We start from the raw sequence: 24,460 nt of genomic DNA on the forward strand, positions 1-24,460 counted from the left end.
CCGTCTGATCTGTTCCTGTACCCCTTCAAATGTCTCTTTAGAAACCACTGTGCTGCATGCTGGTTATTAGCGGCGGCCTCCAGCTACTGTAATGTAGTGGGTCGCTAAAGGGTTATTGACATCAAGCGGGAAGTCACGTAAAAAAATCTGCCGCTGATTTCAAATAGGACATCTGCTCAAGAAGATCTTGACGGGGCACACCATCTGAGATATCGGAAGATAAATCACTTAACCAGAGTCGCATAGCTCTGGTCACAGGGACTGAGGACATAGCTGCTTTCTGCAAGGATGCTAGATTACAGTGAGATGTTTTTAACCCCTTAAGGATTTAGGACGTACCTGTAAGTCCTAAGCCTGCTCCCGATGTTAAAAACGGGGTCACGCCGTGACCCTGCATTACATCAGGGTCGGTCCCGGCTGCTAATCATAGCCGGGATCCTGGGCTAACAGCACGCGGCATCGTCGTTGTGCCGTGCGCTGTTAACCCTTCAGACGCGGCGATCAAAATTGACCGCCGCGTCTGAAAACAAAAGTAAACGCTTCCCGGAAGCTCAGTCGGGCTGATCGGGACATCGCGATAAAATCGCAATGTTCCGATCAGCTGGGACGCAGGCGGAGGTCTCCTTACCTGTGTCCGCGGCGTCCGATCGGGGTTTGATTGCTCCAAGCCTGAACTACAGGCTTGAGCAATTGAGCCCCTATCTCGCTGATCCGTGCAGAGCTATGGCTCTGCAGGGATCAGCTTAGGAGATCAGTGTGTGCAGTGCTATAGCTCCCTATGGGAGCTATAGCACTGCAAAAAAAAGTGAAAAAAAAAGTTAACAAAGGTCATTTAACCCCTTCCCTAATAAAAGTTCAAATCACCCCCCTTTTCCCATAAAAAAAAAAACTGTGTAAATAAAAATACAAATAAATATATGTGGTATCTCCGCGTGCGTAAATGTCCAAACTATATAAATATATCATTAATTAAACCGCACGGTCAATGGCGTACGCGCAAAAAAATTCCAAAGTCCAAAAAAACGTATTTTTGTTTCAAATTTGTTTATTAATTTATCAATTATACATAATACACAATACAAATCAAACAACGAAAAAAAGAAACACATTCACAACCACACATTTACTCCTCATCCTCGCCCTTCCACCATCGCCTCCTCAAGTTCTCCCTTGCTGTCCTCGGTGCTGTCTTATTTACTTCATACAATTAATTCATACATTTTCCCCCCATTTTTCTACTTTTATTTTGAAGTTTATTTTTCTTGTTTAATTTGTATTGTGTATTATGTATAATTGATAAATTAATAAACAAATTTGAAACAAAATAACGTATTTTTGGTTGCTTTTTATATCATGAAAAAATGAATAAAAAGCGATCAAAAAGTCCGATCAATACAAAAATTGTACCGTTAAAAACGTCAGATCACCGTTAAAAACGTCAGATCACGGCGCAAAAAATTAGCCCTCATACCGACCCATACACAGAAAAATAAAAAAGTTATAGGGGTCAGAAAATGACAATTTTAAACGTATAAATTTCTGTGCATGTAGTTAGGATTTTTTTCCAGAAGTAGGACAAAATCAAACCGATATAAGTAGCGTATCATTTTAATCATATGGACCTACAGAATAAAGATCAGGTGTCATTTTTACTGAAAAATGTACTGCATAGAAACGGAAGCCCCCAAAATTTACAAAATGGCGTTTTTTCTTCAATTTCGTCGCACAATGATTTTTTTTTTCCGTTTCGCTGTAGATTTTTTGGTAAAATGACTGATGTCACTGCAAAGTAGAATTGGATGGCACAAAAAATAAGCCATCATATGGATTTTTAGGTGCACAATTGAAAGTGTTATGATTTTTAAAGGTGAGGAGGAAAAAACGAAAGTGCAAGGATCTTTTAGGGTAGCCGTCTCATCTGATGAAAAAAAAAATACTCTTTTGGATAATCTTGCAACAGCTGGATCAATGCTTGCAGGCAGTTCCTGACTCTCAGATTCCACGGAATCTAACTTGTAAACCAACTTGAACCTTGGCCCCCAGGTCTAGATGTCTGTCAGGCTTTCTCCAATCTCTTTCCATCACTGTCTTAAGAATTGGATGAGAAGGAATTAGAGTATTAGATCTCTTTTTTGGAAAATAGAACAAACTCTTCTTATCTTGTTCTGTTTCTTGCACCTCTTTTACCTCTAGGCACTTCTTTACATGTTTAATTAATTTATCTGCTGCATCCTTCTTTAACATGTAAAAATCTTCCGTGACAGCATCAGAGTCCGAGGACATGTCAGAGTAGGATGAAGATGTAGATGACTCTGATGAAGGAGAGAATTAATCATCCTCATAATGATGATGATGATGGCGGCGATGATGATTAGGATGATGATGCCGCTTATCCTTCTTTTTAAATAGCTCTGAAGATGGAAATTGCATATGATTCTTTATCCAAGAAAAGAATATTTTAGATTCTTTAGCATAGCCCGTCTGCCCTGGGTAACAGTCATCACAGTTGTTAGAAGTGACTTTTGATCCCAGCATCTGTAGACAGTCAATACATAATTTAGGAGCAGGTTTAAAGGAGGACTGTAACTTGTCCAGGCATAAATGGCAATAATCCCCTAGTTGGCCAACTGACATGGGGAGCTTGCAGGCTGCACAGCTACAGTGTTTTCTCTTTCTCTTCCTTTTTCCAGAACTGCCACCAGATACTTCATTAAAGCTTGACATCTATAACAATTAAAAATATTAAAGTATGAATAATAAGCCTAAGGAAAGAAAACAACACCCTCCAGAAGAGCTACAATACCTCAAGAGGCAGGAAAACCCTGCTGCCCTCCACATCAGCAACCATAAGAAGGGAACATAGAGTTTAAATAAGCCTCCTAACACTGCCACCTCCCACGCCCCCTCCCAGAGCTATATGATTAATCCAGAGCAAGATCTGGGGGGATCAAGCAACAGAACAGCCTCAATGAAGGTGAGACACCCCTAAAATGCCCGAATCCCAAAGGCACAGGGGGAGCAGGTATACTCAGAAACTTGCAGTCAGCAAGGCAATCGCACTGGGCCTAGACAGGCAACACTAGCACAGGCATTACCAGGACAGCGCACTGGCAGGGGGAACCCCAGAATACTCTATAACTAGGTCTGGCCAGGATAACCACTGGCATAAACCCTGGGGCCTGAACAACGTAAGGCCAATACATACTTCAATCCAGGTGGGCAACAGGTGAGGAACACCTGTCAGGAGTTCAGGACTGAAAAAAGTGTGCATTGTTTCTGGGTTACAAAAGATGCAGTAGCAGGTTTAGAACACTAGGGGGAGCAACTAAACAGCTCAATTACAAGAAAAAAAAAACTGCACTACTTCACCCGGAAGTAAAGCATGCAGGAGGGCAAAGCTGCAGGAGCTCGGGATGGGTAAGGGACATCGGGGAAGGGGGACGGGACATAGGAAAACCTTCCCGGTATGACGTACATTTATGTGATGGGTCGGGAAGGGGATAAAGGATAGATTACTTGAACATATTTATCGAGCTGGTGGAGACAAAAAATGGGTAACAGTCCTACTAGGCTAGGGGTGAGAGATAAGAGAAAGAACAGAAGAAAAAATCTAAATAGTAATAAAAAGAATAAAAAAGAATAAAAAAAGAATAAGAGAGAGAGTTTCCAATTTAAAATAGCATTTATTTAAATAAACTTAGTGGAGTGAGGTCCTTAGCAGGGCCCTTGCTTCGGACTATTCACGAGATATAAAATATATAAATATACTATTAGAACTGTACTGAAGATATATATAAAAACAACACTGGATAATAATTCCCCTTTTAAGTATAATTAGAACTGGACACGGAAATAGGAAAGTCTTTGTGCTATATTAGGCACTACAAATGCTGCAAATACGGATATTTCCTCCGCAACTGTAGATGGATTATGTATAGTCAATAGCTTGGCAGGGACGGCACCATGCGTAAATAAGTTCGTTAGAAATAGATAATATCTCGTAGGCTTGCATTGAGGGGCGGAGCGTGACGTCACACGGGGGCGGAGGCGTGACGTCACACGCCGCCGGCCCTGCGGTCACCGGTAATCAGACCTGGAGCGAACACGCTCCAGGCACTGATTACAAACTGGGTGCCGCGTGCATGATCCCGTGCGTCCCCAGCTGCGGGACTCCCGCGATCAGGCATCTTATCCCCTATCCTTTGGATAGGGGATAAGAAGTGTAAGCACCGAAGTACCCATTTAAGGTAATATGGAGTAGTTTGAACGCGTGGTTGCAAAAATGTATCTACATATTGGGAGAGGTTTGAAGTTAATGATCCTATTCCTGAGATTATGGGACGGCCGGGGGGGGGGGGGTATGGATTTTTAGTATACAATAGAAAACTGGCAATCTTTCTTGTGTCCCTTAAATGTATTTGGCTTCTTTATCTGTTAAAATGTTTTGGGCTACAGCACGTTCGCATAAAGTCTTAAGTTCTCTCACAAAATTTGGAAGGGGATCCTTATTTAGTTTCTGATATGTTTTATCATCCGCTAGTTGTCTGAGGCATTCTGTATTGTAATCAGATGTATTCAGAATTACTATGCCCCCTCCTTTGTCCGCAGGGCGGATAGTGATTTTAGCGTTTTCTTGTAGCTCTGTGATGGCTAATCTCTCCTTATATGTGAGATTTGATTTGGTGTTTAGCTTTGTTGGTATATGTGACAAATCACTTTCTACCGCATGTTTAAAAGCAGTAAAAGAAGGACCAGCTTCTTATCTGGGATAAAAGTTGGACTTTAGGGTACAATTGGTATGAGTGTAGGCATCTGTGTTAAGAGGTTTGGATGTGATGGGGTGTTTTATGAAATATTTCTTTACACACAATTGTCCCAAAAAAATGTCAATGCCAATATATGTGCTGGTCTGGGTTGGAAGGGATTTGGGGACCATGGGTGTGTGTGTTGTGTGACCATGTGCATGATGTGCATATGTTGCTTTTCTGTATGGGTTGGTGTGGTAATTTGAATAATTGTTTCTCCATTGTGGACGATCAGTGTGTTTGTTTTGCCAGGGTGGGTTTTGTGAATGTGGGCGATGAGTGTGATTTGGTTTGTTGTTTCTCCAGGGTGTGTATTTAACTGTTTATGGATCCACCCATGAAACAAGAAATCCTTCCAATGTGTCTACACATTTTGCACATACTCATGCAGGTGATGTCAGTGCTTTTGCTATCACTGGCATAGAAAGGGTCACTAAGCCGCTGCAGGAGGAGATAGACATGGTAAATTGTTGAATCGGGAAGGTTTATGGATTTAACCTGTTGGGGGGTGGAGGGCGTACAGGTACACCATCGCTTCCCGATACTTAAGCACGGAGGGCGTACCTCAGATCGCTGACGCTCACCGGGTGGTGATCAGAATGGGATGACTGCTGATATCAGCAGCCCTGCAGAGACATCGCCTAGGGGTTTCCTGAACCATAATGGATGATAGGCAGGTCAATTCTGACTAGTGAATCACATTTTTTTTGCTGGGCTAAGTGGGTCTCTGGTGACGCGATTGCCCTGAAAATAAGGGTGATCAACGCTGTCAGACCTAACAGATAGGAGGGGTGCCACCTCCTTCAATCCCCTGCCATTGGTCAGTCAGGACTGACTGACCAATGACAGGAGGGGGGGAGGCGGGGGATTTAAAGTAAATTTTCCCAGCTCTGCCCACTGATGCAAGCACGGTCAGAGTGGGGGCCACAGTGACAGGCAGCTTACCTGCCTCCATAGATGATCAGGCGGTGGTGGGCGGAGGCAGGTGGCGATCTACAATTGCTAGGAGTTGTAGTTTTGTTACAGCTGGAGGCACACTGGTGGGGAAACACTTAGTCCATTACCTAACTCAGTGTTTCCCTACCAGTGTGCCTCCAGCTGTAGCAAAATTACAACTGCCAGCATGCACGGTCTGTCAGTGCATGCTGGGAGTTGTAGTTTTGGGCATGGTGCTCTCTCACTTTGGAGCCCTGCCGTATTTCAAGGCAACAGTTTAGTGCCACATATGGGGTATTTCCGTACTCGGGAGAAATTGTGTTACAAATTTTGGGGGTCTTTTTCTCCTTTTACCCTTTATGAAAAGGAAAAGTTGGGGTCTACACCTGCATGTTAGTGTAAATGTTTTTTTATTTTTTACACTAACATGTTGGTGTTGCCCCATACTAGTAATTTTCACAAGAGGTAAAAGGAGAGAAGGATGCAATTTCTCTTGACTACGGAAATACCCCATATGTGGACGTAAAGTGCTTTGCGGGCGCACAACAGGGCTCAAGAGCGCACCATGTACACTTGAGGCCTAAATTGGGGATTTGCACAGGGGTGGCTGATAGTTGCAGCAGGTTCTGACATAAACTCAAAAAGAAAAGAAAAAACACATGTGACACCATTTTGGAAACTACACCCCTCGAGGAACGTAATATGTGTTTGACGACCTTTTGTTAAAGTGGGACATGAGAATGAAAAATTAGATTTTTTTCACTAAAATGCTGGTGTTACCCCAAATATTTAATTTCACAAGGGGTAATAGGAGAAAAATCCCCCCAAAATTTGTAACACCATTTCTTCTGAGTAAGGAAATACCCCATATGTGGATGTAAAATACTCTTCGGGTGCACTACAGGGCTCAGAAGAGAAGGAGCAAAATTAGTTTTTTGAAAAGATAATTTGGCTGGAATTGAAGGCCATGTGCATTTACAAAGTCCCTGTCCTGCCAGAACATTGGACCCTCCCCACATGTGACCCCTCCATTTTTTGCTCCTTCCTTTCCGAGCCCTCTAGTGTGCTCGCAGAGTGCTTCACATCCAATATGAGGTAGTTCCTCACTCGAGAGGAATTGCTTTACAAATTTTGGGGGGTCTTTTTCACCTTTTACCCCTTGTAAAATTAAAAAAAATTGGGCTACAATAACATGTTAGTGTAAGGAAAGGAGGTTAAAGGTAATCAGTATGTACAATTAAAAAAATTTTTTTCCATTTGTTTTTTGTAATAACAGGTATCAAAGCATCCGACGAACGATGACTAATGATCAACCAGAGGAAGTGCAACAGCCAGTGGAGGGGGCAGTAGCCGGGGAGGATGTTGATTATCATCATTCAAATGCAGGTCTGTACAATACTTAGAACATCAGACATAGTTAATGTGTACCTACACTTTCAGGTAACTTTCTGGATAAGCTGTCATGTGAGTACATGAGGGCAAGCACTATTGTTGCCCATTATTTAACTTTTAGCATTTTCACCAGTTTTTTCACCAGGCTTTACCTGTAATTTTCAGTTGTCTTAGAGCTAGTTGGCGGAGGCAAGCGGCTAAAATGGCTCCCATACACTGCACACCCACAGCACACCATCAGAGCCAGTAGTAGAGTGCAGGACATTATAGAGCAGTACCAAGCAGTGTAGTGAGATATAACACTTAAAGCACCGAAGTGAGATATAACACTTACAAGCTGCTGGAACCTCTCTCTCTGGGACCATCTTTAAATCTACCACTGTTTTTATTTACCCATTCTCCCCTTCTCTTATACCATTCATCCCACCTCTACATAGGCTTTTATAGGGAGCTGTCACCTGACACTAAAGTGAGCTGAACTAAGTGAATGATGATTTTAGAATGTGAGTGTGGGCAGGAAAGGAACATAAGTGGAGAAAGAGGCATTTTTCTTTGATATGGAAAACAATATTGGGACCTATATATTACACCGAAAGGAATTTTGGGACATCTCATTTTAAAGCTATGTACATTTATATGGAGTTAATCCCCCATTTACAGTTATAACAGCTGTTACTTTCTTGAAAGTTGTTCTAAAAGATTTTGTAGTTTGTCTATTTATCCACAAGAGCAATTGTAAGGTCACACACTGATTACTGGGTGAGAGGACCTGGCTTGCAATCTATGTTCTAGTTCATCTGTTTGAAATATTTTTTTATAAAATTTTAAATGCAAGCAGATATACAATAATAATTAGGCATGAGCGAATCGAATCTGACAAATCCAAATTCGTTACGGATTTCAGGAAAAATTTGATTCGCAACGAATGCAAATATCGCTGCGATTTGATTGCTTCATTAAACTACATTTAGTGCGGTCCAGACTCCAGGGCATCTAAAATGGCGGAACCACATGTGAGGACATGGGTCAAGGAATCCTGGGTAGGCTGGATGACCCTAAATCACATGCAGCATATGAGCATCCAGCCACCCCTGTGATGTCACAGCCCTATATAAATGACAGCCATCTTGCAGCCAGTCACTTCAGCCTTTTATTGCAGAGAGAAAGAGAGAGGGACATGCAGCAGTGTGTGTTGCACAGAAAGGCATTTTTACAGTAGTGATTCACCTCAAGCCCAAACCCAGCCTAGAAGCACTGATAGGGAAGGAAGTGAGATTGAGAGAGAGTGCAATTTTGGGTGTTGTACACAGCGACTGTGTGCTGCAGCACTGATGTGTACAACAACTGAAAAGCTAATAGTAGCCAGCTAGTTAGGGTGAGCAGAGTACTAAAAGCATATTGTCCTCTATTAAATATAACCTGTGCGTACATCTAAGTGGTGTACCATTTTGTTCCTATTAAAGTCTTAAGGGCCTAGATACTGTGAAAGGCCATGCAAAAGTATACTCCTGCTGATGTTGTAGACAAATACTGTTTTAAGCGTAGTGGAGCTTATTATACTCCCCTCATATACGCAATATATGTCATACATACAAGTATGTCAAGCCGAGAAGTGCCAGCACATGCACAGAGGAGTGACAGAGGCCTAAATTCATCGGGCAGAGGTCGCAGCAGACTAGGGGCGAGTGGCAGCAGGAGTTGCAGTGAAAGGCCTGAGCTCCCGGTATCAGCTAGCGGTCATATCTCGACCAGCAACCCATCTGCCCTCATCGATTGGTTAACACGGCCATCCACTTCATTACAAGTGACATCTGACACCCCCAGTCAAGAGTCGGTGGGTTCCTCAGACACAACCCTCAGTTGGCGTGGCCCGGGAGCAGTCCCTGTCCTCCCATTGCCTCTGTCCTATGCTGTTCCCTCTCCTAAAGAAGTATCTTATGCTGTGGGTTCAGCTCCACTATTTAGTGGTGACGATTTACTAGAGGACAGTCAGCAGATACTGTCCAGCAGAGAAATGGAGGAGCCTTCCCCTGCTTCCCCCGCTAGGCAGGCAAATAGTGATGAGCAGAGTGGTGTGGGAGGTGATATTGCGAGCGTTCAGGCTCCTAAAGCAGACACTGTTGAGGAACCTGAGGAGGACATCAGTGACGTGCAGACACAACTCTATGGTGATGAAGCCGATCGCACTTGGGAGCCGGGTGCAGAAGGGGCTTCATCATCAGGAGAAGAGGGTTGCAGCCTGCCCGTGAAGCAGCAGCTGAGCCCGCAAGGTGGTAGCATGGTTGGCAGTCAGCATGGTGGCAGAAGTAGAAAGTCTGGAGCCAAACTGGGTAGACCACCTGCTTCGTGACAGCCTACCTTCCCGGGAGGTAGTGGAACAGGTGTTCCTGGAGTCGGCGGCAGTAGCAGTCAATCAGTGCGGATTGTTGGTGGGAAAATCAGCTACTCGGCGGTGTGGCAGCTTTCCATCAAGCATCCGGAGGATGTTAACCTGGCCACATGTAAGATGTGCCGGCAGAATGTGAAGCGTGGCCATGGTCCCAATTATGGCACCACAGCCCTGCATCAACAAATGCAGCATCACCATAAAGTGGCCTGGGAAAACTGTGGCTTCTATGTGGTGGCACGCCTCTCCCTGTTTCAGCCAGCCAAAGCTCCACCTCCTCAGCCAAAGGGAGCTGTGTGTCATACCCTCCTTCTGTCGCTCCAGATGCTCCTGCTCCTCCTACTTCAAGTCATTCATTCCGTCAGCAATCCATCGGCGAAGCCATGTCAAAGAGACAACAGTATACGCCCACTCATCCAACAGCGCAGAAGCTGGTCCCTCCCTTTTCAAGTGTTGGACTTAGCACAAGCCATCAGTTCTCTGAAAGATGCAGAGTCCCAAGCCGTCATTTCTTTGCCAAGAAGGCAGTGCCAGCCCTGCACAATTTTGAGGAACAGAAGGTGGGCCAGTCCTTGAGCCTATCGGTGTGTACCAAAGTGCACGGCAGCGCCGACATGTGGAGCTGTAAGGCTCCTTTCACACTATGAGCATTCATCCATTATTAAATGTCCGTTTTCTGTGTAAAAACGGATGTATAATAACGGATGAAATAACGAGTGCGAACGGCTGAATAAATATTCATCCATTAAGACCCGTTATAACATCCCTCATGTATGGCCATAACACCTCTGCCTACAGACTCCCACAGCCGGGATTACTACTACTCCCATCATGGAACAGACTTCTTTCCATGATGGGAGTAGTAATTCCCTGGCTGTGGGACTCTGCAGACAGCTGGGGAGGCTACATTAGTGTTCCATGATGGAGGTTGTAGTACAGGGGCTGAGGGATTGATAGCACCTGGTTTAACTTCTGAGACCCGATGCAATCTGAAGTTATTAAGCAGGGGAGCAGGCGGCAAGCTCCGCAACCCTGCGATGTATGGTGTGTTTTAACTTTCATTTTTGAATCCCCTGCGGGGAGCCCTGAATGGCCGGTTCTGAGGAGCCATTCAGGGCTCTCGGTGGGAAATTAAAAAATGAACATTGTGAGTAGCAGGGGGCCATATCTATATTAAAAGCACTGTGGGGGAAAGATATATATAGCGCTGCAGGGTGGGGGCAGACATATAGCCCATATATCTAGCCCCCCAGCACATTTATAATATGACCCCTGCAGTGCATTAATAAAGATATACCCCCGCCGGCGCATTAATAAATATATACCCCCCGTCGGTGCATTAATAAACATATACCCCCCGCCGGCGCATGTATAATGTGTCCCCCGCAGCGCAAGTAATGTACCCTCGCAGTGCAGCCATCTATATACATATGTTACTCACCGCAGCGCTATATGTGAAAAGCATTCTAGCAGCAGTAGCGGCCGGCCCGATGCTGCTGATAGAAATACTTTTCATACATAGTGCTGTGGCGGCATATGTATATAGATGCGCTGTGGGGGGCAGATAATGTTATATGTCTGCCCCCCAGCGCATCTATATACATATACCCCTGCAGCACTATAAATGAAAAGTATTTCTATTATAGCAGTGCGTAGTGCCATCAGCCGGCTGCTGACACGATGCACTGCTAATAGAAATACTTTTCATTCATAGCGCTGCAGGGGTATATGTATATAGATGAGCTGTGGGGCAGACATATAGCGTTATCTGCCCCCGACAGCGCATCTATATACATATGGCGCCGCAGCACTATGTATGAAAAGTATTTCTATCAGCAGCATCGGGCCGGCGGAAGCACTGTGGTGAGTGACATATGGATATAGATGGCTGCGCTGCGAGGGTACATTACTTGTGCTGCGGGGGGCATATTATACATGTGCTGCTGGGGGGGCACATTATACAGTGGGGATCAAAAGTTTGGGCACCCCAGGTAAAAATTTGTATTAATGTGCATAAAGAAGCCAAGGAAAAGATGGAAAAATCTCCAAAAGGCATCAAATTACAGTTTAGACATTCTTATAATATGTCAACAAAAGTTAGATTTTATTTCCATCATTTACACTTTCAAAATAACAGAAAACAAAAAAATTGCGTCTGCAAAACTTTGGGCACCTTGCAGAGTTAATATCTTGTACTGCCCCCTTTGGCAAGTATCACAGCTTGTAAACACTTTTTGTAGCCAGCCAAGAGTCTTTCAATTCTTGTTTGAGGTATCTTTGCCCATTCTTCCTTACTAAAGTCTTCCAGTTCTTTGAGATTTCTGGGCTGTCGGTCACGCACTGCTCTTTAAGGTCTATCCATAGATTTTCAATTATGTTGAGGTCAGGAGATTGTGAAGGCCATGGCAAAACCTTCAGTTTACGCCTCTTGATGTAATCCCCCATGAATTTTGAGGTGTGTTTAGGATCATTATCCATTTGTAGAAGCCATCCTCTCTTTAACTTCAGCTTTTTCACAGTGGGCAGCAAGTTAGCATCCAAAATTTGCTGACATTTTTTTGAATCCATTTTCCTTCTACTCGTGAGATGTTCCCTGTGCCCCTGGCTGCAATACAACCCCAAAGCATGCTTAACAGTTGGACAGAGGTCCTTTTCATTAAATTCTGTCTCACATCTTCTCCAAATGTACCTTTGCTCATTCTTGCCAAAAAGTTAAATTTTAACCTCATCGGTCCACAGAACTTGTTTTTCAAAATGCATCAGGCTTGTCTATATGTTCATTTGCAAAGTTCAAACGCTGATTTTTGTGGTGAGAATGTAGAAGAGGTTTTCTTCTGATGACTCTTCCATGAAGACCATATTTGTACAAGTATCTCTTTATAGTGGAATAGTGTACCACAACTCCAGTGTCTGCCAGATCTTTCTGGAGGGATTGTGCCCTCTTCTTATAGCCTTCTCCAGCTTTGTGAGCATCAACTATTTTCAGTTTCAGAGTTCTAGACAACTGCTTAGAAGAACCCATGGTGCTGATTTGTTGGGGCAAGGTCAGATAAGTCTGGGCATTTAAAACCTTTGAGATTGACATCACCTGGTCTTCTCAGATGATGATTGAGAACAATCCATGACACTGGCAGGTCTCAGCTTTGCAAAGGGGGCAGTGCATGCTATAAATTCTTCAGGGTGCCCAAACTTTTGCAGACGCCATTTTTTTCCCTGTTATTTTGAAAGTGGAAATGATGGAAATAAAATCTAACTTTTGTTGACATATTATAAGAATGTCTAATCTGTAATTTGATGTTTTTGGGAGATTTTTCCATCTTTCCTTGGCTTCTTTATGCACATTAATAAAAATGTTTACCTGCGGTGCCCAAACTGTTGTTCCCCACTGTACATGCGCTGTGGGGGGAATATATTTATTAATGCGTCGGCAGGGGTCATATCTTTAGTAATGCGCTACAGGGGGCATATTAGAAGTGTGCTGGGGGGCTAGATATATAGGCTATATGTCTGCTCCCCCCCTGCAGCGCTATATATATCTTGCCCCCACAGCACTTTTAATATAGATATGGCCCCCTGCTACTCACAATGTTCATTTTTAAATCTCCCGCTGAGAGCCCTGAATGGCTTCTCAGTACCGGCCATTCAGGGCTCCCAGCGGGGGATTCAAAAATGAAAGTTAAAACACACGATAGATTGCAGGGTTGCGGAGCTTTCCGCCGCTCCCCTGCTTAATAACTTCTGATCGCATCGGGTCTCAGAAGTGAAACCCGGTGCGATCAATCCCTCAGCCCCTGTACTACAACCCCCATCATGGAGCAGACTCTGGTCCATGATGGGGGTAGTAGTACAAACACTAATGTAGCCTCCCCAGCTGTCTGCAGACTTCCGCAGCCAGGGAATTACTACTCCCATCATGGAAACAAGTCTGTTCCATGATGGGAGTAGTAGTAGTCCCTCAGCACTGCAGAAGTAATAACGGATATTATAAACCAGATGCAAACTGATGACATAAAGTCTCATCCGTTTGCCATAGACATCAATGTTAAAAATAACGGCTGTTAATTTATCCGTTTCTTGTGACGGAAGAAAAATTAGTGCATGTGCCGTTAATTCTTCCCTCACAACTAACGTCTTTAAGTCATGACGGACTATAATGGGTCATAACGGATAATCAAAAAATCTCATAGACTTTAATGGGATTTTTATAACGGACTTTTCTAACAGACGTTCATAACGGATTAATTTTTATAGTGTGAAAGCAGCCTAACTATGGTCAGAGACAATACATACTTTACAGCCCACTGGGTGAATGTGGTTCCTACACAGCCACAACAGCAAATTGGACAGGTCACACCGCTTCCACCTCTGCTCTCTCAGGCCATTGGTCTTGTGACAGTGTGCGACTCCGCCTCCTCATCCTCCACAGTGTCCTCAGCCTCCACTGCACGAACAAGTCTCAGTGCCCCTCCAGCATACCATGTGTGCAGGGCACGGTGGTGTTACGCTGTTCTTCACATGGTTTGCCTTGGCGAATGGAGTCACACAGAGGAGGAACTACTAAAAGTCATTCATCAAGAAATCAAATCATTGCTTACTCCACGAACACTGGAAATGGGAACTATGGTGACCGACAACGGGAAGAACATCTTGTCTGCGCTGCGACAAGGAAGCCTGAGACTTGCGCCCTACATGGCACACGTCTTCAATCTGGTTGTCAAGCATTTCCTGAAGTGTTCTCCCATCTGCAAGACATCCTAACAATGGGAAGGAAACTTTGCATGCACTTCAGCCACTCGTACACCGCAAACCCCAACATAGTCTGATTCGCGACATTTCCACACGTTGGAATACCACCCTCCATAAGTTGGACTGACTATACGAACAGAGAAAATCCATCACAGATTTCTTGATGATCAAAGCGGATAGGGGTACTCTCCTGTGTAACTTCAATGTCAACCAGTGGCAGCTCATAAGTGACACCTGCCATTTGCTCAGGCCCTTTGGGGAAGCCACATTATTAGTCAGTCGCCAGGATTATGTGATGAACGTCATTCCACTGCTCCATCTACTACAACACGTGTTGGTAATGATGGCTGATTAGGGCACTGGAGATGTGGCCCCTACATCTCATGGCCACATGAGCCCTGTGGGGGCTGTACTGGAGGAGGGGCACAATGGAACACAGTTTAGGTTTCACAAGATGGGGGAGTTTTCTACTCATCTGACAGGAGAGGAACAGCTAGAGGGTTATGAGGAAGGCAAGACAGAGGACCCAGACACACAATGGTAGTATGCAGTGGAGATGGAGGCAGGGAGTCCTTCTGAGTCACTTGCACAAATGGCACGATGCATGCTCACTTGCTTGCGTAGTGACCGCCAAATTGTCACCATTCGGCAGCGGGATGACTTCTGGCTTTCCACCTTATTGGACCCTCACTACCGGCACAAAATGGGGGACTATTTTACACCCACTGAGAGGGAGGACCAACTGATCTACTACAGAGACATCCTACGTAGTCAGTTGGCCGATGCCTATCTGCGCCATCGTCCATCCTCTCACTCGGGGGACCCTCTGCGCTCACATTCCACTGCCATGGCTGCTGGGGAGGGGTGAGGTGGCAGGAGCAGTACCAGCTCCATCAGCAGCAGCCTGAGACAACAGTTGCTGATGAGTAACTTTCTTTACCCGCATAGTGAAGCAACTCATCAGCAGCAGGTAGACCTGGAGCAGGACCTGAACCAACAGGTGGTGTCATACCTTGACATGACCATGCCAACACAACTTGAAGATCCGCTGGACTTGATTTGTTGCCGCAACTAGCAGAGTTTGCCCTGGAAAAGCTGTCCTGCCCGGCCAGTAGTGTGCCATCAGAGCGGATGTTTAGTGTGGCGTGGGCCATAGTAACCTCAAGGAGAACTCATCTGTCCACAAAAAATGTGCAGAGACTGACCTTTGTGAAGATGAATCAGGCATGGATCAGCCAGGATTTCCACCTACCAATGTCTGATGCATCAGAGTAGATTGACCATGGTGCAACACAAACGCTTCACAAATATGGATAGTGCTAAACAAATTTAAGGCGCTGCTCCCCAGTTACAGGCATTCCTCCGCATTAGCCCACAAGTAAGTATTGAGGATATGCATTATGTAAAACTTATATTTTATCCTAAGAATATTATTAAAAGTTATGTACCCAACATTTTTTTTAAATCAAACAAACTAAAGATGTGCAAAAAACACTATGCCACCTACACCACAAAGTATTGATGAGATGCAAAGACCTCTAAAAGGTGAAAGGGAACAACGTATGGTCCATTGTAACCGGTTGGGTTAAAAACTTCCCCTGTAAAGCCCTACTCTTGAATTATTAATTCCCTTCTTTGCGAATATTACTTACCCTAAAAACGGCGGCCCCACACAGGAACCTCTCCCCACTTCCCCCTAAAACACTGCCGTTTCCCATGGTTTTTAGGTGGAAATAGAGAGTTTCTTGTGTGGGGCTGCCCTTTTTAGGGTGAGTAACACTTGCCAAGAAGGGAATTAATAGGGTGAGAGTAGGGCCGTACAAGTTTTTACCCCCACCTGCTATAATATACAATACGTTGTTCCCTTCTACCTTTTCGAGGAAAGTGTTACTGGTCTTAAAAAGGGCCGCGCCACACAGGAACCAATCCCTATTTCCACCTAAAAACCATGGGAAATGGCAGTGTTTGTAGGTGGAAATAGGGAGAGGTTCCTGCGTTGGCTGCCCTTTTTAGGGCGGGTAACACTTGCCAAGAAGGAAATTAATAATGCGATGGTAGGGCTTTACAGGGGAAGTTTTTACCCTCTCCAGTTACAATGGACCATACATTATTCCCTTCTAGCTTTTAGAAGTATTTGCATCACATCAATACTTGGTGGTGTAGGTGGCACATGGTGTTTTTTTTCACACCTTTCTTTTTGTTTTATTTTAAAAAAAATTGGGGGTCCATATATTTTATCCTAAGCATATTACTAGAAGTTAAGTTTTACATAATGGATATCCTCAATACTTACTTGTGCACTCTAACACTTTTACAAAAGAGACCGTTTTCTACTGCCTACCTGCCTCAGCAACTATTCTGATGCTGCCACTCGCCTGATGCCACACATCTGATGCCAAGTTCTCCTTTTTTCACCCACCTTCGTCACCAGATACTGGTATTGCCACTCTGTCACCGAGTCACTTTCAGGACTCCTGATGCTGCCACCTCCAGGCTGTCTCATTCTGCCACCATATGTTCTCCTCGTGCTGATGCCACCTCTTGGCTGTCTCATTCTGCCACCATATGTTCTCCTTATGCTGCTGCCACCTCCAGGCTGTGTCATTCAGCCACTATATGCTTCTGCCACCTCCAGGCTGTGTCATTCAGCCACTATATGGTCTCCTCATACTGCTGCCATCTCCAGGCTTTGTCATTAAACCACTAGATGGTCTCCTCATGCAGCCGCCAACTACAGGCTGTGTCATTCAGCCTCTATATGCTCTCCTTATGCTTCCGCCACCTCCACGCTGTGTCATTCAGCCACTATCTATTTTCCTCGTGCTGCCGCCAACTCCAGACTGTGTCAATATGGTCTCCTCATGCTTCTGCCACCTCCAGGCTGTGTCATTCAGCCACTATATGTTCTCCTCATGCTGCCATAAGCTCGAGGCTGTGTCATTCAGCCACTGTATGCTGCCACCAACTCCAGGCTGTGTCATTCAGCCACTATGTGGTCTCCTCATGGTGCCGCCAACTCCAGGCTGTGTCATTTAGCTACTATATGGTCACCTCATGCTGCCACCACCTCCACGCTGTGTCAATTAGGCACTGTATGGTCTCCTCATGCTGCCGCCACCTCCGTCTGTGTCATTCAGCCCCTGTATGGTCTCTCCATGCTGCCGTCACCTCCCTGCTGTCTCATTCAGCCACTATATGGTCTCCTCATACTGATGCCAGCTCCAGGCTCTGTCATTGTGCTGCTCTGCAACAGTGATTCTAATAGCGACGCCTCTGATCTGCATGTCTTACTGAATAAAGCAAGGCAAAGTGTTCTACACCCCCTATTGAGGCTCTCTGTAGGCCAGAAATAGCTGTTTTTAATTTTTTATTCATAATGTTCTAGTTCATCCTAAAGGTGTTCATAGGGGTAAATGTCAGTGCTTTTTAGTAAAAGATTTGAACAAAAAAAACAAGCAAAAGATAACATGTTGAACATTTTTAGAGATATTTAACTTCTGAAGAGTACCCAGTACCCTCCTGTGAAAATTTGTACAGTACAGTGTCATATGTTTAAACTTTGACATTATAGCTCCCCTGGAAGCTAATCAAGAGGTGTGTGTTGCCTAACTTTGGAAAGTTTTTAAATGTATTTACTACAAATTGCAATATGAGTAGACACCGGTTGCTAAGTTAAAATTATTTAATGCTGTTTTTCTCTATCGGCTCCTTTGGGGGACACAGACCATACACCATGCTGCTGTCACTAGGAGGTTCGGGTTCTATGGCAACAAGAGAAGTCGGCTCCTCCCAGCAGGGTATACCCGCCCACAGGCACCTGAGGTAATCAGTTTTAGCTTAGTGTCTTAAGGAGGTGGACATGGTCTGGAGTTCTCTCCAGACCAGGTCTTATGTTTTATTATTTTCCTAGTTAGGGATGTGTTAGTTTTTTATTCCTTTTTCTTTCATGTTTTTAGGTGGTGATTCAGGAACTGCGGCTCACTGTCTTTCCATTGCGATTGAGGGGGCACAGACATTGCGTATATGCGCTGTTCACCCCCTCTCGCCAATGGTCAGCGCCTGGGGTTGTACCTCATGGGTCCGGGTCCCCCTATTTCCCTGCTCGCCTCGCTTGCACATGGTAGCTCGGCGTGATGCAGGTGACAGAAAGCTGACTGAAGACTTCATAGGAAGACTTCATGAGGTAAGTTCATCTGACTGAGGTGAATATATTCCCTTTCTCCTAGGTACAGCCTTGCAACCTCTGGAGACCCTCACGTTTTGCCCACTTTTTCTCAGGGGCTGGCCTGGACAGGGTTTTTTTTCTATGTTTATTGAAAAAACTGGGGTGAGCAGGAGCATTTTTGGACTGGGGCACAGCTTTATTCAGAGGGCACTATACTTTTCACTTTCCTGAACGATATGTGTGTGTGGTGTGTATGTTTCTTTAAGCGGCTGACAGCCGCGGTGGTTTTACTATGCGGGCGCATGAAGCGCCGGCTCACTTTCGCTTTCGGCAGCAGTCGGCTGGCGGCGGCGTCTCGTTCGCTTCCCCGCAAGCGCATATGCGAATGACATGTGCGCTCGGGGAGAGGAGCAGGCGTGGGTGCCATTACTGACCTTCTTGTCAGAAGCTGAGGCGCTAGAGCTCCGCCCCCTCTGTTGTCGGGGCTTCTGAGAGGCGCAAATTAGCCTCCAATCAGCGCTGTACGTGCGTTGTGAGAGGCAGGGGCCAATCAGCAGTGCCCCTGCTCCTGGCCCGCCCCTCTTATGCTATTGGCTGGCATTTCTCTACTAGAACGGAGTTCTTCTCACAGCAGCTGCCCTGGGGTCACAGACTTGGGTCGCACAGACAACTGGAGCGTTAGTTCATCATTTTGTCTGTAAAAGCTGTAATTCCAAAATGCCTGGTTCTGCTGAACCCATTTGCTCCCTCTAAACAGTTAACTGGAGTGTTAGCCACTCATTACATCTGTAAAAGCTGTATCTCAAAAATGTCTGTTTCTGCTGAACCACTTGTTCTGCCTGCTCCACTACTCCCCCAGACCCCCCTGCTATTCTACCCCTGTTGTCTGCCAGACCCGGTGGGTTTGGCCGCCCCTCCAGCCTGGGTTCTCTCCCTCCCCTAGTCTATATCCGACTTGGCTCAGGTCTCCTGTTATGAGGTGACTGCATTGGAGAGGCCCTCCCGGCCCTCCGGAGGGTCCCACTCTCCTCCTATACTGATGCTCTCGCAGCGTCATGGGAGTGTTTTTCATCTGACTCATCCTCCGAGTCTTCTGGCAGGCACGGGCGCTTCCCTTACAGGCATCGCTTCATTACTCTGCCCTGTAGCAAGTGTCGCTCCCCTAGAGGACACTCCCATGGTCGCCACTCTGGCTCTCCAGACCTGCGTACCTGGTCAGGCTCCCCCTCTTCCAGGGCCACTTCACATGTTCCCATTCACCTGGAGAACTTGTGGATGCAGTTTCCGATTCGGCCTCTGATTCAGAGGACCACACGGATATGTTGGACATGGTGCACTCATTGGTCTCGGCCACAAGAGACACCTTCCATCTAGAGAACCCAGGAACTTCGGACGTGGCCCCAGAAGTTTCCTTTAATCGTGCCCAACCTCCAGGGCTGCCTCACCTCGTTCCCATTCTCCCAGAGAACTTGTGGATGAGGTTTCTGATTCGGCCTCCGACTCAGAGGACCACACAGATATGCCTGATGTGGTGTACTCATTGGTTTTGGCCATAAGGACCCAGGAACTTCGGACGTGGTCCAGAAGTTCCTCTCATCGTGCCCGACCTCTTCCAGGACTGCCTCACCTCGTTCCCATTCACCTGGACAACTTGCAGATGAGATTTCTGATTCGGCCTTCGACTTAAAGGAACATGCGGATGCCTGATGTGGTGTACTCATTGGTTTCGGCCATAAGATACACCTTCCATCTAAAGGACACAGGAATGTCGGACGTGGCTCCAGAAGTCTCCTTTTCTTCATTCCCGACCGGCACCTTCAGTTCTCACGCTGAATTTTACGCCCTGCTGGTATCCGCCTGGGGCACCCTGACAAGAAGTTTCAGGAAACTTAGAAGGTTCAAGCGCGGTATCCCTTCGCAAAGGACCTCTTTGCTCGGTGGACCTCCTCTCCAACTGTGGATCTGCCGGTGTCCCACCTCTCTAAGGCACCTACCGGGCCTTTGGCTGATGCGGCTGCATTCAAGATCCAGCCGACATGAAGGTGGAGACTTTGGCAAACTTTGCCTTGAGACAGCAGGATCTTCCTGCTTTTGCTTCAGCCTGGGGGTCAAGGGCCCTTTCAGTGTGGTCTCCCAACTCCACCAGGGTAGTCTTCAAGATCCCTCTGGAGGATTTATTTAATCTAGCCCGATGCTCCGCAGCTGGAGATTTTCTGTTCCATGCACAGCCACTGTGCTGCCTTTGCCACAAGCTACCTGGTAGCCACCGTCCCTCCATGTGGCTTAAAGCCTGGAATGTGGACACCGCCTTCAGGAAGTGAGGCATCGGGTGGAACAGGGTTCTTTATTACCTCTCGATACGGCTCACAGTACCGTTTTCCGTCGTAAGTCCTCATTTGGGTTCTGTGGACCTTTGGTGCCACACAGGGTACCAACAAGGGGTCCAGCCGGGCGCCCTCACGGGAAGAGGGCTTTCTCCTTCCGGACCTGTCCCTCCCAGAGGTCGGCTATCCATTCAGGCCGTTTTGCAGCCCCATTGGGCACCTGTAGGCCTTCCTCGATCTGATGGGTCGCCCCCACCCGCCTACCTTTCTCGGGTGGTTGGTCGCCTCTTACTCTTCCGGGATGCCTGGACTACGCACATTCATTGTCCCGGGTTCCTTCAGGGGAACGTTTTCGAGGTTTATTCCAACCTCTTTGTGGTCCCCAAGAAAGGCGTTTCTGTTCGCCCAATCTTGGTTCTCGAGTATCTCAGCCAGCATCTTCTGCTTCCCATCCCGAATGGAGTCTCTCTGTTCGGTGCTGGCATCCCTGGTTCATGGGGAATTTTCATTCCTCGGTGGACATCAAGGATGCCTGCCTCCACATCTCATTGTTCTGGTCATCAGCGGTACCTCCGCTTTGCAGTTCCGGACGGTCATTTTCTATTGTGGCTCTCCATTTCGGTCTGGCCACTTCTCAGCGGACCTTTAACAAAGTCCCGGCGCCTGTGATAGCCCCTTTTATGGCCAACCGTTGTTTTCCGTGATACCTTACTTGGACTACCTTCTTATCAGAGTTCCAGCCAGGGCCCAGATCCTGGAGAGTCTTGGTCTTAACCTCCAGACCTTGTCTCATTCGGGACAAGTCCAACCGCTTTCCTGGGGCTCCAGTTCGACGCAGCCTCTGCCCGCTTTCAACTCTGCCGACCAATTGGCTGACTCTCTTATCAAGAGTCCGATGACTTCGGCACCCTGCTCCAGTTTCCATTCGCTTTTGCATGGATGTCCTGGGTCGGTTAGCGGCGGCCGTGAAGGCCGTGCCATTTGCCCAGTTTCATCACCGACCTGTTCAATTGGTGATTCTCTTCCGGTGGGACAGGTCTCCATTGTCACTCGACAGTCTTGTCGGTCCCTTCTATGGTGGCTTCGTTTCCCCCCTACTTTTACGGGGGCGCTCCTTCCTGCCCCTCCGTGTCAGGCTGGGGAGGTGTTTTCAAGGACCGGCCGGTCTGGGCCTTGGTCCCTTGAGACGCCCTTTTCCCCTTCAACATGTTGGGGCCTAGGGCAATCCTTTCTTTGCTTGCTTCTTGGGAAATTCCCTTCTGGGCGGAACTCAGGTTTCCGGTCATCTCAGCGCTTTTCGTTCTGGGCGTTTCTGAGATGTGGTCTTTCTCAGCCGATCCTCAGCCGTCCAAGGCGAGTGGTCCCTACATCCGTAGGTGTTTGCAGTGATCAGCAACCTCTAGGGTGCTCCAGGCGTGGACCTCTGCACGTCTCGCCACAACCAAGCGTTCCTCTTTCTTGGTCGGGCTTTGTCCTACCTTATCTGTTTATTGGTCGGGCTTTGCCCTACCTTATCTGTTTCCTCCCCTTCCTCTCTTTTCGGGTTTCTGAGGAAACTCACAGCAGAGGGCGTTCCCGCCATTCTCGTGGCCCAGACTGGCCCCAGCAGGCGTGGTACGTCGTCGTGGTCACGCTCCTGTACTACCTACCTCTGCACCTTCCCTATCGACCAGGTCTCCTGTGCCACCCCTATTTACCGTCTTTGCTTTTGACGCCGTGGCGTTTGAGACAGCGATTCTGAGGACACGCGGTTTCTCTTCCCAAGTGGTTCACAACATGCTGAGGGCTCACAAACCATCCTCTGCAAAGGTTTACCACCATACCTGGCGATCTTATTTCTGTTGGTGTGAAACTCAGCCTTTTTCACCAGTCATGGTTGGCTTTCGGTCATTTCCTTTATTTTTTAACGTTCTTTGGCGTTCGATTATCATGTCCGAACCTAGTTCAGGGAGTGGCACAAGCTGTCCCTCCTTATCAGTCCCCTTTTTTCCCTTGGGACTTACACTTGGTCATAGGTGCTCTGCAGGACGCCCCTTTTGACCCTCTCAGGGACATTTCTTTTCGCCTTCTTCCCCGGAAGCTGGCGTTCCTTATTGCTCTTACCTTGGTTAGGAGGGTGTCAGAGCTGGTAGCTCTCTCCTGCCGTTCTCCCTTCCTGGTATTATACCAGGACAAGTTGTTTTCCGTCCAGGTCCGTCCTTCTTACCTGAGATGGTTTTTTGACTTTTTCATCTCAATGAGAACATGGTCCTACCGTCCTCTTGTCGGCCCCTTCTCATTCCTGGAAGCGTTTGTTCCACAACCTGATTGTGGTGAGGGCTGTTCGGACTCTCAGTCACTCTTTCCTTTCGGCAGTGTGACCCTCCATTTTGTTTTTCCGGAAGGTCATTGTATAGGACAACCTGCTTCTACGACCACCATTTTTCGGTGGATCCGGTCTGCTATTTTTGGGAGCTTACCGCTGCAAGAGGAATATCCCACCCTTCAGGGGTTTGGCTCATTCAACCTGTTTTTCGGGGCATCCTGGGCCCTCCGCTACGTGGCTTCGGCCTTGCAGTTCTGTAAGGCGTCCTCGTGGTCGTCTTTGTACACTTTCTCAAGGTACTACCAGATTCATACCTTCGCATCGGTTGATGCTACTCTGGGCTGTAAGATGTTGCAGATGGCGGTGGTTCAACCGTCCACCTGTCTGATTCCTTACCCACCAAAGGGACGGCTTTGGTACGTCCCATGGTCTGTGTCCCCCAATCGAGCCGATAGAGAAAAGGAGATTTTTTTTGCTTACTGTAAAATCTCTTTCTCGAAGGATCCATTGGGGCACACAACTCCCCCCCTTTTTTCTGGTGTTCCTATTTCAGTTTCTTCTGATTGCTCGGACAGTTTTTTTTTTCTCTTGACCTGTTGGTCTTCTCCTATTGCTCTGGGACTAAAACTGATTACCTCAGGTGCCTGTGGGCGGGTATACCCTGCTGGGAGGAGCCAACTTCTCTTGTTGCCTTAGTGTCGAACCTCCTAGTGACAGCAGCATACACCCATGGTCTGTGTCCCCCAATGGATCCTTCGAGAAAGAGATTTAACGGTAAGCATAAAAAAAATCTCCTTTTTTTGCAGATTTTCGAAGGGAGAATGCGCTTCCTCATTCTACCTCAAGGTCCAGGCTCAGTTTGTTGCTTAATTCCCCTCCTGTGAAATTTCTTACTAGTCCAGAGTTCTTTACAGTTTTGCATTCAAACCCTGTAAGTAGTAAATAATATTTTTATAGTAATTTGATTTTTATTGTTCTGTTCATTTTATCCATCACAATCCACATGTACTGGATTTTTCTTATTCAAACTGTAAAAGTAGCCATATTCAACAGATCTCTCCTAATCGACTTGTACAGATGAATGCTTTACTTCTCTAAGTGTTTAGGTATTTGGAATTGGGAGGGGGAAACACTTTTAGAATCCTTTGGTGGTGGCTACTCTATCAGAGAACAAAACTTTCAGGCATCACCATGTCATAATCTGTTGAGAGTCCTCCATAGAGAAAATGTCAGTGCAGACTATTTGTACAGAGAAAATTGGAATTTGTCCTGGTGCACCCAGGGACTTAAGCCAAGACACATTATGAATATTGAAAAAAGAAAAGAATGTCAAGCCTCTATGTAAAGGTAAAAACTCGATGTAAAGCTTTTATTTCATAAAAAGCATATCAGACAGGGTAC

General features: G+C 46.3%; 1 protein-coding gene across 4 annotated transcripts in view; it reads left to right on the forward strand.

The window, feature by feature from the left end:
- The window catches only part of HECW2 (HECT, C2 and WW domain containing E3 ubiquitin protein ligase 2), a 660,271-nt gene that overhangs the window by 435,419 nt on the left and 200,392 nt on the right, over positions 1 to 24,460 (forward strand). For all 4 annotated transcript variants that reach the window (XM_056536055.1, XM_056536058.1, XM_056536057.1 and 1 more), the window contains 2 exons: positions 7,018 to 7,127; positions 23,866 to 23,990. In XM_056536055.1, the coding sequence (XP_056392030.1) occupies positions 7,018 to 7,127; positions 23,866 to 23,990 (235 nt within the window). The remainder of the gene's footprint in view (positions 1 to 7,017; positions 7,128 to 23,865; positions 23,991 to 24,460) is intronic.

This window comes from Hyla sarda, chromosome 8 (genome assembly GCF_029499605.1).
Source record: "Hyla sarda isolate aHylSar1 chromosome 8, aHylSar1.hap1, whole genome shotgun sequence".
Lineage (NCBI taxonomy): Eukaryota > Metazoa > Chordata > Amphibia > Anura > Hylidae > Hyla > Hyla sarda.